Source organism: Gobius niger (assembly GCF_951799975.1).
Source record: "Gobius niger genome assembly, chromosome: 11".
Classification (NCBI taxonomy): domain Eukaryota; kingdom Metazoa; phylum Chordata; class Actinopteri; order Gobiiformes; family Gobiidae; genus Gobius; species Gobius niger.
In genome coordinates, this window is record NC_136862.1 from 13,623,266 (window position 1) to 13,641,331 (window position 18,066).

The 18,066-nt window shown below is 39.3% G+C and overlaps 3 protein-coding genes across 3 annotated transcripts; 1 reads left to right on the top strand and 2 right to left on the bottom strand.

The window, feature by feature from the left end:
• Positions 1 to 3,358: 3,358 nt before the first annotated feature.
• On the bottom strand, positions 3,359 to 9,850 carry aspa (aspartoacylase). Its single transcript, XM_079566515.1, has 6 exons — positions 9,490 to 9,850; positions 7,705 to 7,900; positions 7,047 to 7,140; positions 6,861 to 6,968; positions 4,613 to 4,722; positions 3,359 to 4,466 (listed from the first exon to the last, which is right to left on the bottom strand). Exons 1-6 carry the CDS (start codon positions 9,735 to 9,737, stop codon positions 4,275 to 4,277), a joined length of 948 nt encoding a protein of 315 aa, XP_079422641.1. The 5' UTR covers positions 9,738 to 9,850; the 3' UTR covers positions 3,359 to 4,274.
• A 2,406-nt stretch (positions 9,851 to 12,256) lies between these two features.
• LOC306970742 (uncharacterized protein) lies at positions 12,257 to 15,147 on the bottom strand (the record flags this gene model as incomplete). The annotated part of the gene is made up of 6 exons (XM_079566769.1): positions 15,089 to 15,147; positions 14,727 to 14,991; positions 14,513 to 14,640; positions 13,695 to 13,731; positions 13,148 to 13,619; positions 12,257 to 12,273 (listed from the first exon to the last, which is right to left on the bottom strand). Exons 1-6 carry the CDS (start codon positions 15,136 to 15,138, stop codon positions 12,257 to 12,259), a joined length of 969 nt encoding a protein of 322 aa, XP_079422895.1. The 5' UTR covers positions 15,139 to 15,147.
• Positions 15,148 to 15,734: 587 nt separating this feature from the next.
• Positions 15,735 to 17,823, top strand: cUnh11orf54 (chromosome Un C11orf54 homolog). Its single transcript, XM_079567042.1, has 8 exons — positions 15,735 to 15,900; positions 16,005 to 16,103; positions 16,237 to 16,310; positions 16,379 to 16,480; positions 16,550 to 16,726; positions 16,895 to 17,044; positions 17,130 to 17,246; positions 17,408 to 17,823. The coding sequence occupies exons 1-8, from the start codon at positions 15,843 to 15,845 to the stop codon at positions 17,579 to 17,581; spliced, it is 951 nt and encodes a 316-aa protein (XP_079423168.1). The 5' UTR covers positions 15,735 to 15,842; the 3' UTR covers positions 17,582 to 17,823.
• The last annotated feature ends 243 nt before the right edge of the window (positions 17,824 to 18,066 follow it).

Consider the following 18,066-nt stretch of genomic DNA (forward strand, 5'->3'; position numbering starts at 1 on the left):
CAGAGCCAAAAAATAAAATATAGTTGTATAGGCTAGACTTTGTAGATACAGTGGGAACCAGATGTTTACGTTCTCTATATAAAATGCACAGGTCTGACATGAAACCAGAATTACTCCGAATTTTCTAAATTATTTTTATTTGCTAAATGCCAGAAGAATGAGAGATAGATAGAGAGATAGAGAGATAGATAGATAGATATTTTTTTGACCTTCTACAAAGTTTACATACACTAAGATTGCTAAACCTTGAAACAATTTGGGAAAGCCCAGATGACGATGTTGTTGTCAATGTTTGTCATTATCCACAGTGAAACAAGCACTGTACCGACATGGACTGAGAGTGTACTCTGTCAGGAAGAAGATTGGAGTTTACAAATGCACACAAGAATAACGACTTTCATTTTTGGAGGCATATCCTGCGGCCTGATGGAAAACAATTGAACTGTTTAGCCATGATGACCATCGTCACGTTTGGAGGAAAAAGTCTTTCAAGCCTGAGAACCCCATCCCAACAGTGAAATAAGGGGGTGGCAGCATCATGCTGTGGGGTTGTTTTGCTGCAGGAGGAACTGGTGCACTTAACAAAATAGATGACATCATGAAGAAAGATGGAAAGACATCAGCCAGGAAGTAAAGCTTGGGCGCGTCTTCCAAATGGACAATGACCCAAAGCATGTGGCCAATGCTGGCCACAAAGTGGTCATCACAAAGTCCTGATCTCAATCCAGTTGAAAATGTGTGGGCAGAGCTGAAAAGGCATGTGCACACAAGGTGGCCTATAAATTTGTCCCATTTACACCAGTTCTGTTTGGACGAATGGACCAAAATTCCTGCCAGCTATTATGAGGAGCTTGTGGAACAATTGGCTTTGTAAAAAATTATATAAAACCGTGTCTCCCATTCTTCTGGCATTTAGCAAATGGAAATATTATTTTTATTAGTTATTTATTATTATTTCTAATTGACCTAAAAAAAAATAAAAGTTAATTCTGATTCTATGTCAGACAGTGAGAAGAAATGCATTTGTGTCTATACTCTCTTACTGGTGAAGCAATTACCAAGAGAGTAGCAAGATGATATCAGCAGATATAAAAGGCATTATGTGTGTGCTGCTATGAAACATGATTCAAGGAAAGTAGGCTACAGGAGCACTGATAACAATAATATACACTTCTGTTACAGTCTGTTCTTCGTGGCATTCAAAAGGGAACAGAGCCACTTGCAACAATTTGGAGACGATAATAGCTGGTACAAGCTTTCAATGTTCTGACTTTGTAGATTTCTGCAGTTTTTTGCAGGCAACAGACATTGAATTATAACCACTTAATAGGCTTTTCAATGCCATGTTCTTCAGGCTTCTACCTACAGATGATTTAACATTCAAATGGAAATTAGAACCTTTTCGGTATCTTGAGTTTAAAACAAAAACTGGCAAGCAGTAACCGTGGGCTGTAATGTAATGCTGTACACACAGGTGATTTAGTGATGGACAGTGAGGGGAGGGTAACAGCACAGATGTACTGTACGTCCTGCAAATGTCCATTTGGATTTGAGCCAAGAAGAGCTGGAAGATCATTCTCCGAAAACCTCTTGCAGTGGACAGGATCGATGATGGGCACTGACCGCCTGATTGAGTTACTGTAATGAATAGAGGAAAGCATCATGGTGAAGCTGAAGATGCTAACCACATAAGAATGACGTTGTATATTACATTTGTATGACTATATTTTTGAAACCCTAAGTTGTCATGGTCTTCTTGGTGTTTTATGTTGTCACAGGCTTTGAGGGTCCAGTGACAGAGCCTTTTCTGATGTGTAGACTATAAATTAGATTGTACGCCCGGACAAAATGTAAATGAGTGCAGCTGGTCAGGAGGTCAAACATGTTGTGAATACAAGATACCCTAACTCCAATGCCCCCTTCTGTATTATTGATGTGGTCAGCAGATATTGATACTCTGAAGTAATGAAAAACAAAATAATAGTGCTATCTTCTCTTTCTTGTTTACGTTAAAAGCTCTGGTCTAGGATGTTAGTTCTGGATATTTCAAGGCTCTATATTTCTTTTGTTCTTCAGGACATAAAGCAATGATAATGAACTAGCAGCTAGTTGTTGTTTATAGAACCGTGACAGGATTGTTATCTAAAAGTTGTGACGCTTATATACTCATCCCTGTGAAGAACTTGGTTATGATGTGAATGAGTTTGGGCACAACTAACAATTTAAAATTCATCACATCAAATCTGTTATAGGACCTTTAAGTCATGACCTCATTACATAATATAATCATATCATGTATTTAATGTATATTCAGTCAATGAACACTCTGCATATGCTGTTATATAGTGTTAATCACAATGTTTTCAAATATTTATGTATAAACAAGCTTAAAACGTATACTGTGACTTTTATTCATTAAGGTTAACAAGTAAATTACAGTCCCTCTGTCACATAGAGCAGTGTGTCCCAACCAGCAGTGTTAATTCCAGTGTTAATTTCGTTGACTAATTTATTTAGTCTTAATTTTAGTCAAAGTGATATTTTTGACGACTAAAATTGGACTAAAACTAAATTAAAACTTTTTCATGAGACTAAAACTATGACTAAAATGTCCAGATATTTTAGTCGACTAAAATAAGACTAAATAAAAATGAAAGGGAGAGACTAAAATCATCCAAACTTCTATTGACAGTCTGAAAGAGCCTCATATCATGTAAATTCTCGGCCAAAGGATCAGCTCTGAGCTTTGTTTATGTGGAGCAGCTCCATGAAGCAGAGGAACAAGATTAAATATGATTATAATGAATATTATCAATGCAAAGCTGACTAAATTAGTCTTAAATTTAATCGACTAAAACTAGACTAAAATTGAAAATATTTTTTTGACTAAATCTCGACTAAAATTAAATTACATTTTAGTCAAAAGACTAAGACTAAAACCAAATTAAAATATGTCGTCAAAATTAACACTGCCAACCAGGGGTACGGGGACCCCTGGGGGTACTTGAGCACTTAGCAGGGGGTACTTGGAATTATTTCAGATTAAAAAAATAGTAAATGGTTTGATTTTGAGAGTATTTTAGCTTAATTTTGAACACAACACACTGTTAAACACTGTATAATATTAATTTAGTTGGTCACTTTGTAATAACATTGGCAAAATCCTCAAGGTAGGGGGTACTCGAGTATAAATCCACGACTCAAGGGGTACGCGAGGCAAAAAAAGGTTGGAAACCACTGACGTAGAGCAGTGAAGACTGTGGAGTCACACAATGAAAGAGCTCGTTTGCTGCCCCCTAGTGACTGCAGTGGAAATTACAAAAACAACACACACTCATGTTACGCTATCTTTATTATTGGATGTGCATTTTTACAACACATGAAAGGGATAAACTATAAAAATGAAATGAACAACTGTAATGGCACATTGATTTACAGCAGTTAGGACGGAAACATACTGACAACAATACACAATGGAGCTCATGTTATGGACGAACAAGTATATAAAAAAAACACACAGGATGTAACTATTATAAAACATTATTTACATTTAATCACGCGGGACATATACCATTTCTTATCAAAATATTTATCAACACTAATTGTGCAACTTTTCACATAAATCTTTCATATATATAAGGCAACAAGAGGACAGCACCAAAGACGACGCCACCAGTGGACTTAACAGGTAGGAAGTATCGAAGGCCACACGCACACTTCCAGAGGACAAACCACTGGGGTCAAAATCATGTCGGATAATGTTCCACTATAACCTTCCTGAGTTGGTAACGTACATACTGTGTAGAGAGTAAAGATAATATGCTGCCAAGGTGAGTCATTATGCCCAGTATATTTCAAACAATAGTCATAAATATGTACCACGACATTACAGTAGTCTTCACAGTGGCTCTATCAGCAAAAGCTCCACAAATGGTACTTGCATAGTTAATTCATACTCAGTACTGTGCAAAGGCTTTACTCAGGTGTAAAACAAGTTATTACTTTAGGTTTCAAATCAGCAACATAAATTTGGCAGTGATTCTCAAGAGACCCATGTGTCAGAAGTAGCACTCATAACATATTGTTCCCTTTATTCTTATGTTGCTCATCACCTCCGAAACACTTTTGCACAGTATTTTTTTATCTCACAGTAAAGGTACAGTATATAAATCAATGTTTACATGGATGTGGTGGCTATCATTATGAGTGATTTCAAAGTGCAAAAATATCTATGTAACGCTATACTGATAATTACAGCTAGCCATTTGAAGTTTTTATGCCTTTTTAACAGCACAGGCGACCAGCGTCTCTCTCTTTGTCGTCACAAAAGCTTGTTGTTTTTCATAATAGGCTGCTTCATTGATAAAAGTGGGGTAAACTGTTCCAGGACCTTGGTAGTGGATTGTCTTCCCATCGAACGTCTGGAACATGGGGTCACCGGGGTTCAAAGGCTCCCAGTCACAATCCTTAGAAGAACCAGTAGGACAGAGTGTAAGTTACTGCAAGTGAAATAATACACTGCCAGCACATGGGGCTGTCTGTGGCCTTTATTTGGAACGGGCCATACTAAGGGGACAACAACAAGACGTAGTGACTGAATAAATGCTGTTACCTGGAGGTTAGGGTGCACCATGGCAATGATGTTTCCGTTTGCATCTCTGGGATAGTCAACTCTCTCCAAAACGCGAAACACTTCTACAGTGCACGGGGGGAACTCCACGCCTAAACACAGGCACACAAGCAAAACATGTTAAAATGATGTGAATAAAACCATGGAAGCAAAATGAACGAAGGGTAAACAACATGGGCTTTTTGTTATATGAACTGCTTTGAAAATGTATTGACACAGGCGACGCAGAGCTTCAGAGAAAGCCTGAAGCAACAAAGAAAATGATAAATTTAGAGAGAGCAGCTGCCAAAGGTGTCATTAAAAGAATCACAGACAGCCAGAAGCCTTTCACTATGACAGTCTCTTGTGATGAAGGTGACTGACTAAGATAAGATAAACCTTAACCTAACAAACTGGACAGAGTAGTAACAAACATTCCTGGTATGTAACTCTATGAAAGACTATGCGTGACACCCTCATATTATTGTTATGCACAAACTGACTGAATAAAACACACCCTTCTTTTCAAAGGGAAGACACACAGGGATGGAAAAACTTTGTTCCTACTCCATATGATAGAGGTGTTACAGAGTAAGTGTAAATCACTTACATATAATTCACAATAGACTACCCTTTCACATGTGTGGCCTGGTGGAAAAAAGCCAGGGTATTTCATCTCCCCTCAATAATACAGAGAGAACATACAGAATGGTCTCATAAATCTAGTTATTCAGTATATATTACAGTCAATATGCACACATTTGAAAATGTTATATTCTGCACAATCAGTGCATAATCCACAACCCATTATAAATGCACAAGGGCTGCATAATGCATGGAAATGTGCTTTGTTTTGTTGTTTTGTATCTTAGGAGTTTGGATAAGAACGCAAGTTGGCACAGAACAGAGTACTTTGAAGTAATGGGACTGCATTCAGCATCACTTTTCAGTGTTTTATCAGTATTCACGATGCAAGAGCAGTATTCACAATGCAACTATAGTGCGACACTGTTTTTGGACACGCTGTGGAGATGGTCACTTTGGCCTCTAAAAACAAATGAACTTGTTCTTAGTGCCGGTCAGCTTGAAACAGCGGACATAGCGATTCATCACTTTGCAAGTGTGGCCCCATGCGCGTCAGAACATTACCACACCATTGGCAGGCACACACTGATAGCATGGAAGGAAACCAACTCCCAACAAGCGGCCCATTGAAGACAGGGACATGTTGGTGAAAGCCAGTCTGCCCTTGTCGCTTGGCACAGACCGTTTGCTTACGTAAAAGAGGAAGGCCAAGTCACCTCACATCGGTGTTTGCTGACACTGCTACGTGCTCGGGGCGTAAAGCAAAGACCCTGATAAATTTAGAGAGCTGCAGCTGCTGAAGGTGCATCTGGATGAATCACAGACAGCCACCAGCCATACGTCACAAAATGTCTCGCTACCGTGAAGGTGACTGATGGGCAGAGAACTAATTAGTGTTTTGCGTCATACTATTCTCTCTGGATGGTTCTGCTTCAAAGATGAACAAGCCTGTACTGCAGATGCATCATTATTATCATACTAATAACTGAAACCACGATTATGCAAACAATGAGATGGCTCTTAATGCAACAAAATATAACAAGTAAGGAGCAGTTAAAAAGGCACTTCATGTTCATATGGATAAATGAACAAAACATATGTACTGCAATGTTGCAATGGTAACTAAAATCAGTGGTTCTTTATTGGTGGGTCAGGACTCAAAAGAGTGTTTTTAGGCTCTGTTAGGAAATACAGTATTTTAAGTTGTATTCTATAACAACATCAAACTGTGAAATGTCTAAATTGAAATTAATATTTTTTTATTTGCTTGTCTTTATTAGTTTCAGTTTGAAGATGGGTTACTGTTTTAAATCAGAGATTCCCATTCCCATAGTCGGGATTAGGACCCACGGAGGGTTCGTGCGGCACTGACCTGGGGGTCCCAATATGATTTCGAGATGATCAAAAATAAGGTAATTTGGAATAAACTTTACTATAAAATGTAAATCATATCACACAGCAATAAACAAATGAAACAAATCTAATTAAACCAGATTTGATATGTTTTATCCTTTGAAATGAGCACAAGCACTAATTACATTGATATATATTTTATGGGTTGTGTCCTAAAACACTTGGGAAATCTAACTTTAAAAACGTGTTGAGTCGTCTTGAGATTTATTATGATCAATAATTACTTAACCTTAGTTAACATACAGTATCTTACCCTCATTAAACAGTTCAATGAAGTCCAAAGCATGCTTTATGATCACTCTCATAGAATCAAAGATATTACTTCTGAGGACGCCTTGAGGCTGTGGGCCGACTTCTAGTCCTGCAATGTGTACACGTAAGATCAGACACATTTTGAAGACATGCCACAAAAATCGAACACCTCAGGGTTCGGACTTACCAACTGGGTGCTTGGCCACGGAGCGGGAAGTGGAATATTTTAAAAGTGGGTGTTCATTGAGAAGGACGAGACAACTGGCTGGAGCGAGTGCTTTCTGCAACATCAAACACAAATCAGAGATGTGAGTTACAGAAATAGAAACCAGAAAGCCTTCACAAAGCTGCTTTAATTCTGCGTGGTTGAATGTTAAACAAAAACACATACACAATCTTATGCAACAAATGAGTAAATGACTTACATAATAATATTTATGCACAAGAATTGCCACAGTCTAGCCCTTGTTCTATCCGGTTTAAGATTATGCTCTGATGACTCTTGAATAAGCAGCGCTATTAACACAGAACTTAAGAATATAACTATCTCAGCAATATAACTATATACAGTAGTAATCAATAAAGGACAATCATAAAGTAAAACAATGGCTGGAACCTAATAACTGAATAGTTCTTGGATTATTTGCCAATATTAGGGATTACTAGGGGGTTCATAATATCTTTTCAAAGACTTTATCTAATGGGATTCTTCTGCATTGTTTTGTATTTAGGCCTAGCATTGATGTCAGGATAAGCACCTAAGAACCTGAGCGCACCATGTCACCTCACCTAACCTCTTCTGTCAATTAAGTGTGTGTGTGGGTGTGTGTGGCCCTCCTCCAAACCTTGACATAGTTCATCATCTGCAGATTGAAGTGGTCTTTGGAGCTCTCGAGGATCAGGGTGCTGCCCATATTAGACGTGGTGTTGTGGAGGTCAAAGATTACGTCATAGGCGTCAGGGCTTCCTTTGGGTCCAAACATTTTGTTGATTTCCTGGGCTCTCTGCACTTCGTAAGGCAGGTCCTCTCCACTGGGGGCACTAAAATCCCAGATGCAAAAGGGAAAGGTCAAAATAAATGTCACACAGGATTAACAAAGCTGTTGTGAGGTGTTAATAATTATTCAGAATGTGGAAACCCAACCTTTGAACACAAAGTAGCAGTTTTACTATGTGTGACAACCGTTAACAACTACAAAAACAAGAACATAATATGAGAGCTTCCCCTGAATGCACCCAATCTGGGGCCTTCTCCAAACTGCCATGGTATAGCCCTTGTTCTATCCATATTGTCTCCATAGCAGCCCTCTTTAGACTCTATTTTGAGTCATGCCACTATTGTATGTAGCACTGTGTATACCACTTGTTGGGTGGGTGCCATTTGATAAATGTGTTGGCCTATGACTATTTAAAATCCACCAGCAAGAAAGTGTGCTGCTCATAGACTAGGTTTGTCAAGAGGGTAATCTTCTTACAGGCCAGCAGTTAAAGAGAGCACAAGAGCAAGAAGCAGCAGGGGTCACCTGAAACTGGAGAAGAGTTGCAAAGTATACATTTGTATTGTTAAGTCAACAAATGGAAGACCCTTGAAGCTAAATCTAAAAACCCTATTAGTATAGTGTAATAGCACCGTGCATCTATGATAGAAGAAAGAGTAATTTTAAAAAAAGCAGAACAAAACCACTATACCCTACTATAGTTAATCAATACCAGATAACTGTAATAGCCTACTGTAGATTCTTATGTAATGCACATGTGTAAAATGCCTTTGTGACGTATAAAAGGCTGATTGGAGATTTCTAGCTACTCTATATGAGCGAATACATTTTTATTGAGACCTAGCAGCCACAATGCCCAGTGCCCACGACTCCAATGTGTTTTCTCTACTCAGACCAGCTTGTGTCATCTTAACGATGGTGAATGGAAGGATTAATGGGGGAGGGCAGCTGTTATTATCCAGCGACAGCACGGACAGCTACACAACTTGTGGCCATTCACGCAGTGCTCTGCATGACCGAACAAGGATTTGCGCAACAGAAAGAGGGACAAAAACTGCCAGCGTCTTAATGATCTGCAGGCTCGGTCACGTTTCGCTCACGTTTTCCTATGTGGCTGAGAGACGGCTGGAGGAGGGACGCGCTGATCGCTTCTCATTGGTAGAAGCGCATAGGGGAACATAGCAATAAGGGGGACAAGGGAAGGGGGACACGGCTGATGTAAACACGCGCTGTCGTTTCCAAGGCGCAAGAAAAACACAGTGATTTTATGGACGCATTGTGACAACGCACGGTCACGGATCCAACACCGTTTACAATGAGCGAAGCCTTTACGGGCCTATATTTTAAAAGACATCACGCGTTGTGTCACTATTAGGATTTTGCAAAGACAAATGTCATTGAGCGTCTCCTTGCGTGGCCCTGTCTCCAAGCCAAAAAAAAAGAAAGAAGAAAAAAAAAAGAGCCTACGGAACATTTGTACACATTGTCCCAAAAAACGTCAACAGTTCTGTTTGATTCGTACTCGCGGACACAATCCAACAGTGTAAAGGTTATTACTGACAACACAGAAAGCACTGATCGTAAACAACCAGCTGTTATCGCGTCTGTCCCGCCAAGGCAGCGCGTGTTTACCTGAGGTTCTCCGCAGTGAACGCTCGGTTCAGATCCGTGTCCACGTATCTGGAACACTTCTCCACTGCTTTAGGGTTCGTTATGAACGGCTTGGTCTCGACATCTTTCCTTTGGATCTCTGCGCTGTTCTTCATCCACAGGTTCACGAGAGTTACACCTGACATCTCGTTTCCGTGCGTCCCTCCAAACACAGCCACTCTCCTCGCGGCGTTAACCCGCACGTTGTTGTTGTTGTTATAAGACGACATGGCAGGACATATACAGACCCCGCAGAGTCTAAGGACAATGTGCACTAACGAGAGACACAAAGCACAGCAGAGGTAAACTTTCCACTCTGAGCTCACAGTGGCTCTGCCTACTGGCTGGCTGAGCGCGCGCTTACGTAACAAGCCCATGGGGTTAGGAGCAGAAAGCGTGCGTAAAATGTACCGCGTTGAAACTGTCGGCTATAGTCAAGGAGAAACTATTACAGTGTATACAAACTGTTAGAACCCAACGCTGTGAATACAAGTGTCGATTTTAGTGTAGATAAAAAACACATAACAAAACTGTGGTAGATGAGCCAAATGTTTATGGAAATAAAATGTTTCTTTATAAATACATCCTACAAACATATTACGTATCAATTTTCCAACTCTTACAAATAAATGGGTACAAAATCTACAAATGATAAAATGTTTGTACAGTTCATAAAAAAGTTGGATTGTCACATGACAGTTACAGCAATTACAAATAGATCTATAGTAAAACCTATACTGTACTGTCATTATAAATAACGTGCATTCAAAAATACTGATACGAAACCATCTAAGCACATAACAAAAATCTTTGTATGTACCAAAAAAAGTTAAATATGAATATTTTCGAGTTTGTATTTAAAATTCTTCCAAAAAGTTTTCAGAACCAGGATTATAAAGTCTTTTCTTGCCCTTTGCTCGGCTGCTGGTCTGCAGTCTGCCAGAAGAGGTCGACATTTCACCATGTGATGGAGAGCTGGTAATTTGATCAACATCTTTTATCCTGTTTTTCTTTATCTTTTCTCTCTTCATTGTAGTTTCCTCGAGCTCAGTCTCTACAGCTCTGCCTTCATCATTATCCCTGTGCTTTTTCTTCTTTTTTTTCTTTGATGCACTTGGGCTTAATATAGAACTTTCCTCACCGTCAGATGCCTGGTGTTGAGTTGTAATTTCAAAGTCAGGTTGATCGCTCTCATGTTTAGATTTCTTCTTCTTCTTCTTCTTCTTCTTCTTCTTTTCCACCTGATCGCCATCACCACTATGAGGCTGAGTCACTACAGTGCTGTCACAGTCTTTGCTTTCATTGCATCTGCTCATTTCTGTGGTTTCAGATGCTTCCCCATTTGAGCCTAAATTGTCAAGTTCATCATCTTCCATCCTGCGTTTCTTTTTCTTTTTTCTTTTGCTCCCTAAGTCAGTCTCTTGCAAAAGTCCATTTAATTTCGCTGATTCAACATCATTTGCGCTGATGCCAAGTTCGTCTGCTCCATGACTCTGTGCAGACTGCGAAAGAGGTACATTTGCATTTTCCACTGTTCCTGCAGCAGAGGAAACTTTCCTTTTCTTTTTCCTCACAGACACTGAATCATCGCTTTGTGTCACTATGAAATCTGAAGCACTATTATCACGGTTTACAAATTCAGGCTTTTCTTGACTCTCGACCAACTCTAGTGAGTCATTTTTGTTTGTTCTTTTCAGTCTTTTATCTTTTAATGTGACATCTTGCTCATCATTACATTCACCAGGGTCTGCTTTCCGCTTCTTTTTATGCTTCTTTCTTTTAACATCACTTGTGTCTGACACCACATTGTCCACTGAAGAAATATTTTCCGTCTGTCCAATATCAGGCATTTGCGATGGGACTAAAGTCGCACCATTTGTCCCGTTTTCAGCATCGTCCAGATCTGCACTTTTCTTTTTATGCTTCTTTTTCTTCTTTTTCTGTACTGTAACATCATTAATTAAATCTTCAACATTCGGACAAGATGGCTGCCCAGAATCTTCATATATACATTGATCATTTACTCCTTTGTCTGCACTGGAGCTCACAGACACAGGCTCAGTCAGTTGAGCGGTTTCCAAATCACATTCATCCTCATGTTGTTTTTCTTTCCTCTCCTTCGTCTTTGTTTTACTTTTTCCAAAGGTTTTGCTTTTGTGCCTGTGTATATCTGTTGATTCATTGTCTTTGATGCTGATGCCAACTTTGTTTGCTCCATAACTCTGTGTTGGCTGTAAAAGAGGCAAATTTGCATTTTCTTCTGTTTCTGTTGCAGAGGAAAGGTTCCTTTTCTTTTTCCTCACAGACACTGAATCATCACTTTGTGTCGCTATGAAATCTGAAGCACTATTATCACGGTTTACAAATTCAGGCTTTTCTTGACTCTCGACCAACTCTAGTGAGTAATTTTTGTCTGTTCTTTTCAGTCTTTTATCTTTTAATGTGACATCTTGCTCATCATTACATTCACCAGGGTCTGCTTTCTGCTTCTTTTTATGCTTCTTTCTTTTAACATCACTTGTGTCTGACACCACATTGTCCACTGAAGAAATATTTTCCATCTGTCCAATATCAGGCATTTGCGATGGGACTAAAGTCGCACCATTTGTCCCGTTTTCAGCATCGTCCAGATCTGCACTTTTCTTTTTATGCTTCTTTTTCTTCTTTTTATGTACTGTAACATCATTAATTAAATCTTCAACATTCGGACAAGATGGCTGCCCAGAATCTTCATATATACATTGATCATTTACTCCTTTGTCTGCACTGGAGCTCACAGACACAGGCTCAGTCAGTTGAGCGGTTTCCAAATCACATTCATCCTCATGTTGTTTTTCTTTCCTCTCCTTCATCTTTGTTTTACTTTTTCCGGAGGTTTTGTTTTTGTGTCTGTGTATATCTGTTGATTCATTGTCTTTGATGCTGATGTCAACTTTGTCTGCTCCATAACTCTGTGTTGGCTGTAAAAGAGGCAAATTTGAATTTTCTTCTGTTTCTGTTGCAGAGGAAAGGTTCCTTTTCTTTTTCCTCACAGACACTGATTCATCACTTTGTGTCGCTATGCAATCTGAAGTGCTATTATCAACAAGGTCAGATTTTCCTCCACTCTCAACAAGCGCTGACAAGATATCTGTGTCCGTGTTATTCAATTGCAACTTCTCCAACGTGACATCTCGCTCTTCATTGCGGTCGCCAGGGTCTGCTTTTGGCTTCTTTTGTCGTTTCCTTCTTTTGTGATCACTCATGTCTGACGCCTCTTTTTCCTCTACAGCATTTATATCACTCTGTCCAAGCATTTGTGACGGATCTAAACTCAAACTACTTGTTGCATTTTCTGTGTTTTCCAGATCTACAGTTTTCTTATTGCGCTTTTTCTGCTTCTTTTTCTGTACAGAGGCATCATCATGTGAAAAAGATGGCTGCCCTGCATCTTCATGAATGCTTTGTCCATTTACTTCTTTCTCGGTTTTGGAGCTCACAAACACAGGCTCTGCCACTGGAGAAGTTTCCAAGTCAAATTCCACATCATGGATTATTTCTTCACCGTCATTTTTCCTCAGGGTTTTATTTTTGTGACTATTTGTTTTGAGATTGTCAGAAAGAAGAAGGCTGTTTTGACTCAGATAATCATTATTATCACCGTCCATTTTATGTTTGCGTTTCTTTTTGGGGCCGTTTTCATTGTAACCACTGTCCTGACTGCTCCTTCTAATGTATTGCAAAATGCTTTGGCTTTGAGTGTTGTCAGATTCTTCTGATGCAGGTAACTCATTCCCTTGGTTTGCATTTGGTTGGAGATCAGTCGAGTTCACAGAAGATTCTGCAATACGGGTAGACTTTCTTACAATGTTTGCATTCTTGCTTCTTGATGTGAAAAGCTCAGAATCTTCTATCAAAGTAGCATCACTGTCACCGCTGTCCTGATGCTGTGGTTGTTTGTTTGACAAAACTTTAGGCTTATTAGAGGCCGATTGTGACGTGTTCTTTCTTCCAAAATGCAGAGTTTCCTCATGTGCTTGTTTACGCTGAGACATGTTAATCTTTGACTTGAACCAAGGCTGTGAACTCTTTGTAATTATGGGTTTGACGGAGTATACAAACTGCCTTTTGTCCTAAAAAACAAACAAACAAGTACATTTTAAACCTATTTGAGGAAGATACTTTGAGGCAGTCAATAGTGTACTTACAATAACTTTAACATCTTCTTCATCTGACTTTTCCTCTCTGAAAAAGAGTGTATTCATTACTCATTAGCAAGGCTGGATTTATGCAGGGGCTTACAGGGGCTAAGCCCAGGGGCCCAGCAGGCTGAAGGGCCCATGGACATAAGGAGAAAAGGAGAGTTCCCTCTCTCTTTGCATACTCCCCTCACATGTAAGGCTTAATCAGATGACTTTGTACCCAAGACTAAAGCAGGTCTTAACCACGACTAAACCAATAATAACAATAAATAATAATAATAATAATAATAATAATAATAATAATAATAATAATAATAATAATAATAATAATAATAATAATTATAATTATAATAATAATACAAATCATTTTATTTCTTAGGCGCCTTTCTAGACACTCAAGGTACTAAACTAAGACTAAACCAGTTCTAAACGAGGTCTGAGCCATTTTCTATATGTACCTATTGGTCTGTTAAAATGCATGAGAATGCACCAAATTGCACCATTAAAATAAAAAATATCTCTGTGGGAGGACCCCCAGACCCCCCACCAGTCTGGCAGTCGCAAAGGTTCTTCCGCGCTCAAATTGTGGTCATTATGTTTATATTTTTAATCTAGTACTATGTTTAAGAAGTTACTTGTGCATATTCAAATTTTTAAAAATCATTCATTTTTCTTTTATTTATTCATTTATCCAGACATACAGTATATGGGGGGGCCCTGAAAAAACTTAAGCCCCGGGGTCCATTTTACTTAAATCTGGCCCTGCTCATTAGTCACCTGAAATTCTAAACATTCATATAGTGTGAAAACCTGCCAACACTTACTCTGAAATAGGTGTTATTTCCTCATTGTCTGATTCAACGCTTGGTAAAGATGATTCAAAGGATGTTCTTCTATTTCCACTTGGCCACATCTCACTGACACATTTAAAAAATCCCGCCATACCCATATACTGTAAAGAGAAAGAAACTGTTTACATATAATTGCAGCCATCTCGTTTAAAAGCGTTCAATAAATAATAAAGTGAACCACTCTTACGTGAATGGCTCTGTTTTGAGCAATGTACAATGACCTATCTTCAGGCGGCTTCCTCTGCTTGAGGAAAGGAAAGTTGTAGTTCGGCAGACCTGGGCGCTTTTTGTGCTTCTTTGGGACATGTTCAGGTTCACTTTCACCGGATGATGCTAATTCATGAAATCTGGGAGACAGAGGGGTGGACCTGTGGCTGAGATGAGGCGCGCTTGTTGATCTGACAGGATGGGGCACTGGTTTCTGAGTGATGAAAAGGCTGTCTCCAGAATCACTACACAAAACAGGGAAGCCATTTGTTATTGAAATACCCAGTTTAGCAGGAGAAACTGACATTTAATTTAGTTCTTTTAGGCATTTCATCAACTTACCTTTCTTCATTTTCAGCAGAACCATTCCCAGTCTCGCTCTTGTTTTCCATGGATGCTATTATTTTACTCACTTATGCACATAATCTTTGTAAAAACATATGCAGTCCTCCAACAACTACAAAGGTGAGCATGCCTTGGCTTTGTTGATAGTTGAAATCTCATTGGTGAAGAAGGAAGACGCTAATCTGAGACGTGCTTGTTGATATAAAGTATCCCACAGCGGTCTTATCATTAAAACAAGCACAAAATAAGTAAACCTACAATACAGTTTGTCAGTTCCTTCCTTTGTACGAAATAAAAATATAAATTCTACAAGCTACGGCTGCACATGTTTGATTTTGTGTTTAACAGGAAGTGATTGTAGGTCATGTGACCAAACACCAAAGAGTAAAAGGGCGTCGTTAAATAGAGGATGCATCAAACTTCCGTCTTTGTGTTGTCGTTCGCTCTTAGATATTTTTCATTTAAGATTATCGATTGAAATTACTGTTTCTGTACACTAGAGTATCATTATTTTATCACATGTTATGATCTCACATTTACACGCAAAAAAATCAACCAAAATCAAATAACTGTTACCACGCGAGTCATTTTGCCTAAGGTCCAAAGCAATAGAAACATCTTGTTCAAGTTAAATCTTTGTTTACCTTCTAGACCCTGGTCGCAGAGAGCAACTTTCTGCACAGCTCCTGATTCCTGCACAACCCACTCACATTTATATTTCGCCCCAACGAATCCTCCAGTCAGGGCAGATATGAGTAAAACAGAGAAAGTTCAGCTGCATGTTCCAGCCTTGGAAGAGCTATGCGTTGGTAAGTATTACTGTCTGATGTATGTCTTTGCATAAACTTTCCATGATTCCATCTGCATGTCAAGCTGCTGATTAAGTAATGCTATGTGGTATTTATCTTTACAGTTTTGCAATCAGGACTGCAAACTAACTTTGCAGAAGTACAAGTCAGTGTGGTTGAATGTCCAGATCTGACCAAAGAGCCATTTCAGTTTCCTGTCAAAGGTAAATGCTGATTTAGGGATTTCTGACTCTCTTAGGACTATTAGGCACTGTTAGTTATGAAATGCATTACATTATCGGGAAATTGAGCTGGACGGGGAGACATTTAGACTGTGTAAAAGTGTTTTTCTTTCAGGCTTATGTGGAAAGCCTCGTATCACTGATGTCGGTGGTGTTCCTTATCTGGTCCCTCTTGCCAAAAAGGAAAAGGTTAGAACTTAGACACTGTGGAAAAGGACTGGCAATGAATTCTGATATATATCCACTGCTTATTACAGGAATATGACATGAATGTAATTTCAAAAGAAGTGGAACTTCCTGGAGGCTTTTTACTTGGTGCAGGGGCTGTTGCTTCCCGAGTAGTAGGGATGAACGCTGAGGTCAGTAGACTGAAGTGCAGTGACAAATTACAAGTCTATGTTTGAACATTTCTTACAATCTCTCCACAGATGATGCCCCTTGTTCTGACTGAGGTGGAGGGAAGACCTGCTGTCAATGGCAGCTACTTCTCATCAATTAATCCAAGTAATGGCCAGTGTCTCCAAGAAAAGTACAGTGACAAATTCTCAGACTGTCATTTTGGTTTAATGGCCAATCTTTATGCCTGTGAAGGGAAACCTGGGAAGGTAAATATAAAATAATAATGACAATGCTCACTTTGTGTCTGAAATATGCAAGTCATTATTAGCTGTACCTTTCAGGGTTACATATAAACTAACAAAATATTTGTGTCATGGCTGAACTTTAAACCGTCTATTGGGATAATAAACATTAACAAAGAAACTCTCTGACAGGTCATAGAGGTCCGGGCCAAGCAGCGGACAGGAGAACAAAGCTTTGTGACCGCATTACGAAAGACTCTTGAAGGGCACTACCCTGACAAAAGCATCGCTCTAGGGGGAACTTTTGTCATACAAAAGGGGAAAGCTAAAATCCACATTATGGTGAATATCCATCTATAATACAGACAATAATATCCAACATATGGAACAATTCTCCACTGACTTTTGACACTGTTGTTTCCATCAGCCTAGAGAGTTCTCAGTTTGCCCACTAAACACTGATGATGACGTCAACAACTGGCTGAAGCATTTCGAGGTCAACGCTCCACTCATCTGCCAGTCAGTGCTTGTGTCCAAGGACCCAGTGAGTCCAGAAACATTTGATTTTATAATAATAATGCATTGGTTTTATATAGCGCTATACATGGCATTATTCATTCACTCTATACTTCCATACATACTAATAACACAACCGTTTGATATTATTTGAATGAAATTGTGAGACTTTATTGCCTTTGTGCCCAGGGTTTAGACTTGAGGGTGGAGCACACTCACCTCTTCAGCCATCATGGAGAAGGAGGCCACTACTACATCGACACAACCCCGGACATTGTGGAGTACGTGGGTTACTTCCTGCCTGCAGAATACGTGTACCGCATAGACAGGCCTACGGAGACACATGGGGTTGGACGAGATTAAGAAAACCATGACTTATTATACATTGCCTAAATAATGACTTTCACTGTTAGATTTAATTGTCCTGTTGTTGTTTCAATCGATTAGTGCCTGTGTGCCAGTGGTTCTCAACTGGTTGGTCAGACTTGGCACCAAAATATGGGCCGCTCGATCATTTCAGAAGACTTTGCCAAAATGACTGTTGAAAAGTCGTCTTAATCGTTGTGTATATGTGGGTGAGAGTCATCCATGTTCCGGGCACTTGGCTTGTTTCCCAGTCAGGGACACAGGGACCTCACAGGGCACTTGTTAGAGTTATTTTAGATTAGATATTTCCACAGGTAAGCTCTTTAAATGTCACTTTGCAGTCAGAAGGTATGACTGTTGTTTATTATTTTTATAAACAACAGTTCAATATGATTTCTCTCTAGATCTACAGCATTCTTGGGGTAGGGGGGACTCGGGGTATTTCTTAGAAGGACGAAGAAGTTTGTTGGACATAAATGTTG

Coding starts and splice junctions, on each gene's coding strand:
- cUnh11orf54 (XM_079567042.1), top strand. CDS start 15,843: ATGAGTAAAACAGAGAAAGTTCAGCTGCATGTTCCAGCCTTGGAAGAG. Junction 15,901..16,004: donor CTTGGAAGAGCTATGCGTTG/GTAAGTATTACT, acceptor TTATCTTTACAG/TTTTGCAATCAGGACTGCAA. Junction 16,481..16,549: donor TAGTAGGGATGAACGCTGAG/GTCAGTAGACTG, acceptor ATCTCTCCACAG/ATGATGCCCCTTGTTCTGAC.
- aspa (XM_079566515.1), bottom strand. CDS start 9,737: ATGTCGTCTTATAACAACAACAACAACGTGCGGGTTAACGCCGCGAGG. Junction 6,969..7,046: donor CGTGGCCAAGCACCCAGTTG/GTAAGTCCGAAC, acceptor TACACATTGCAG/GACTAGAAGTCGGCCCACAG. Junction 4,467..4,612: donor TGGTGCACCCTAACCTCCAG/GTAACAGCATTT, acceptor GGTTCTTCTAAG/GATTGTGACTGGGAGCCTTT.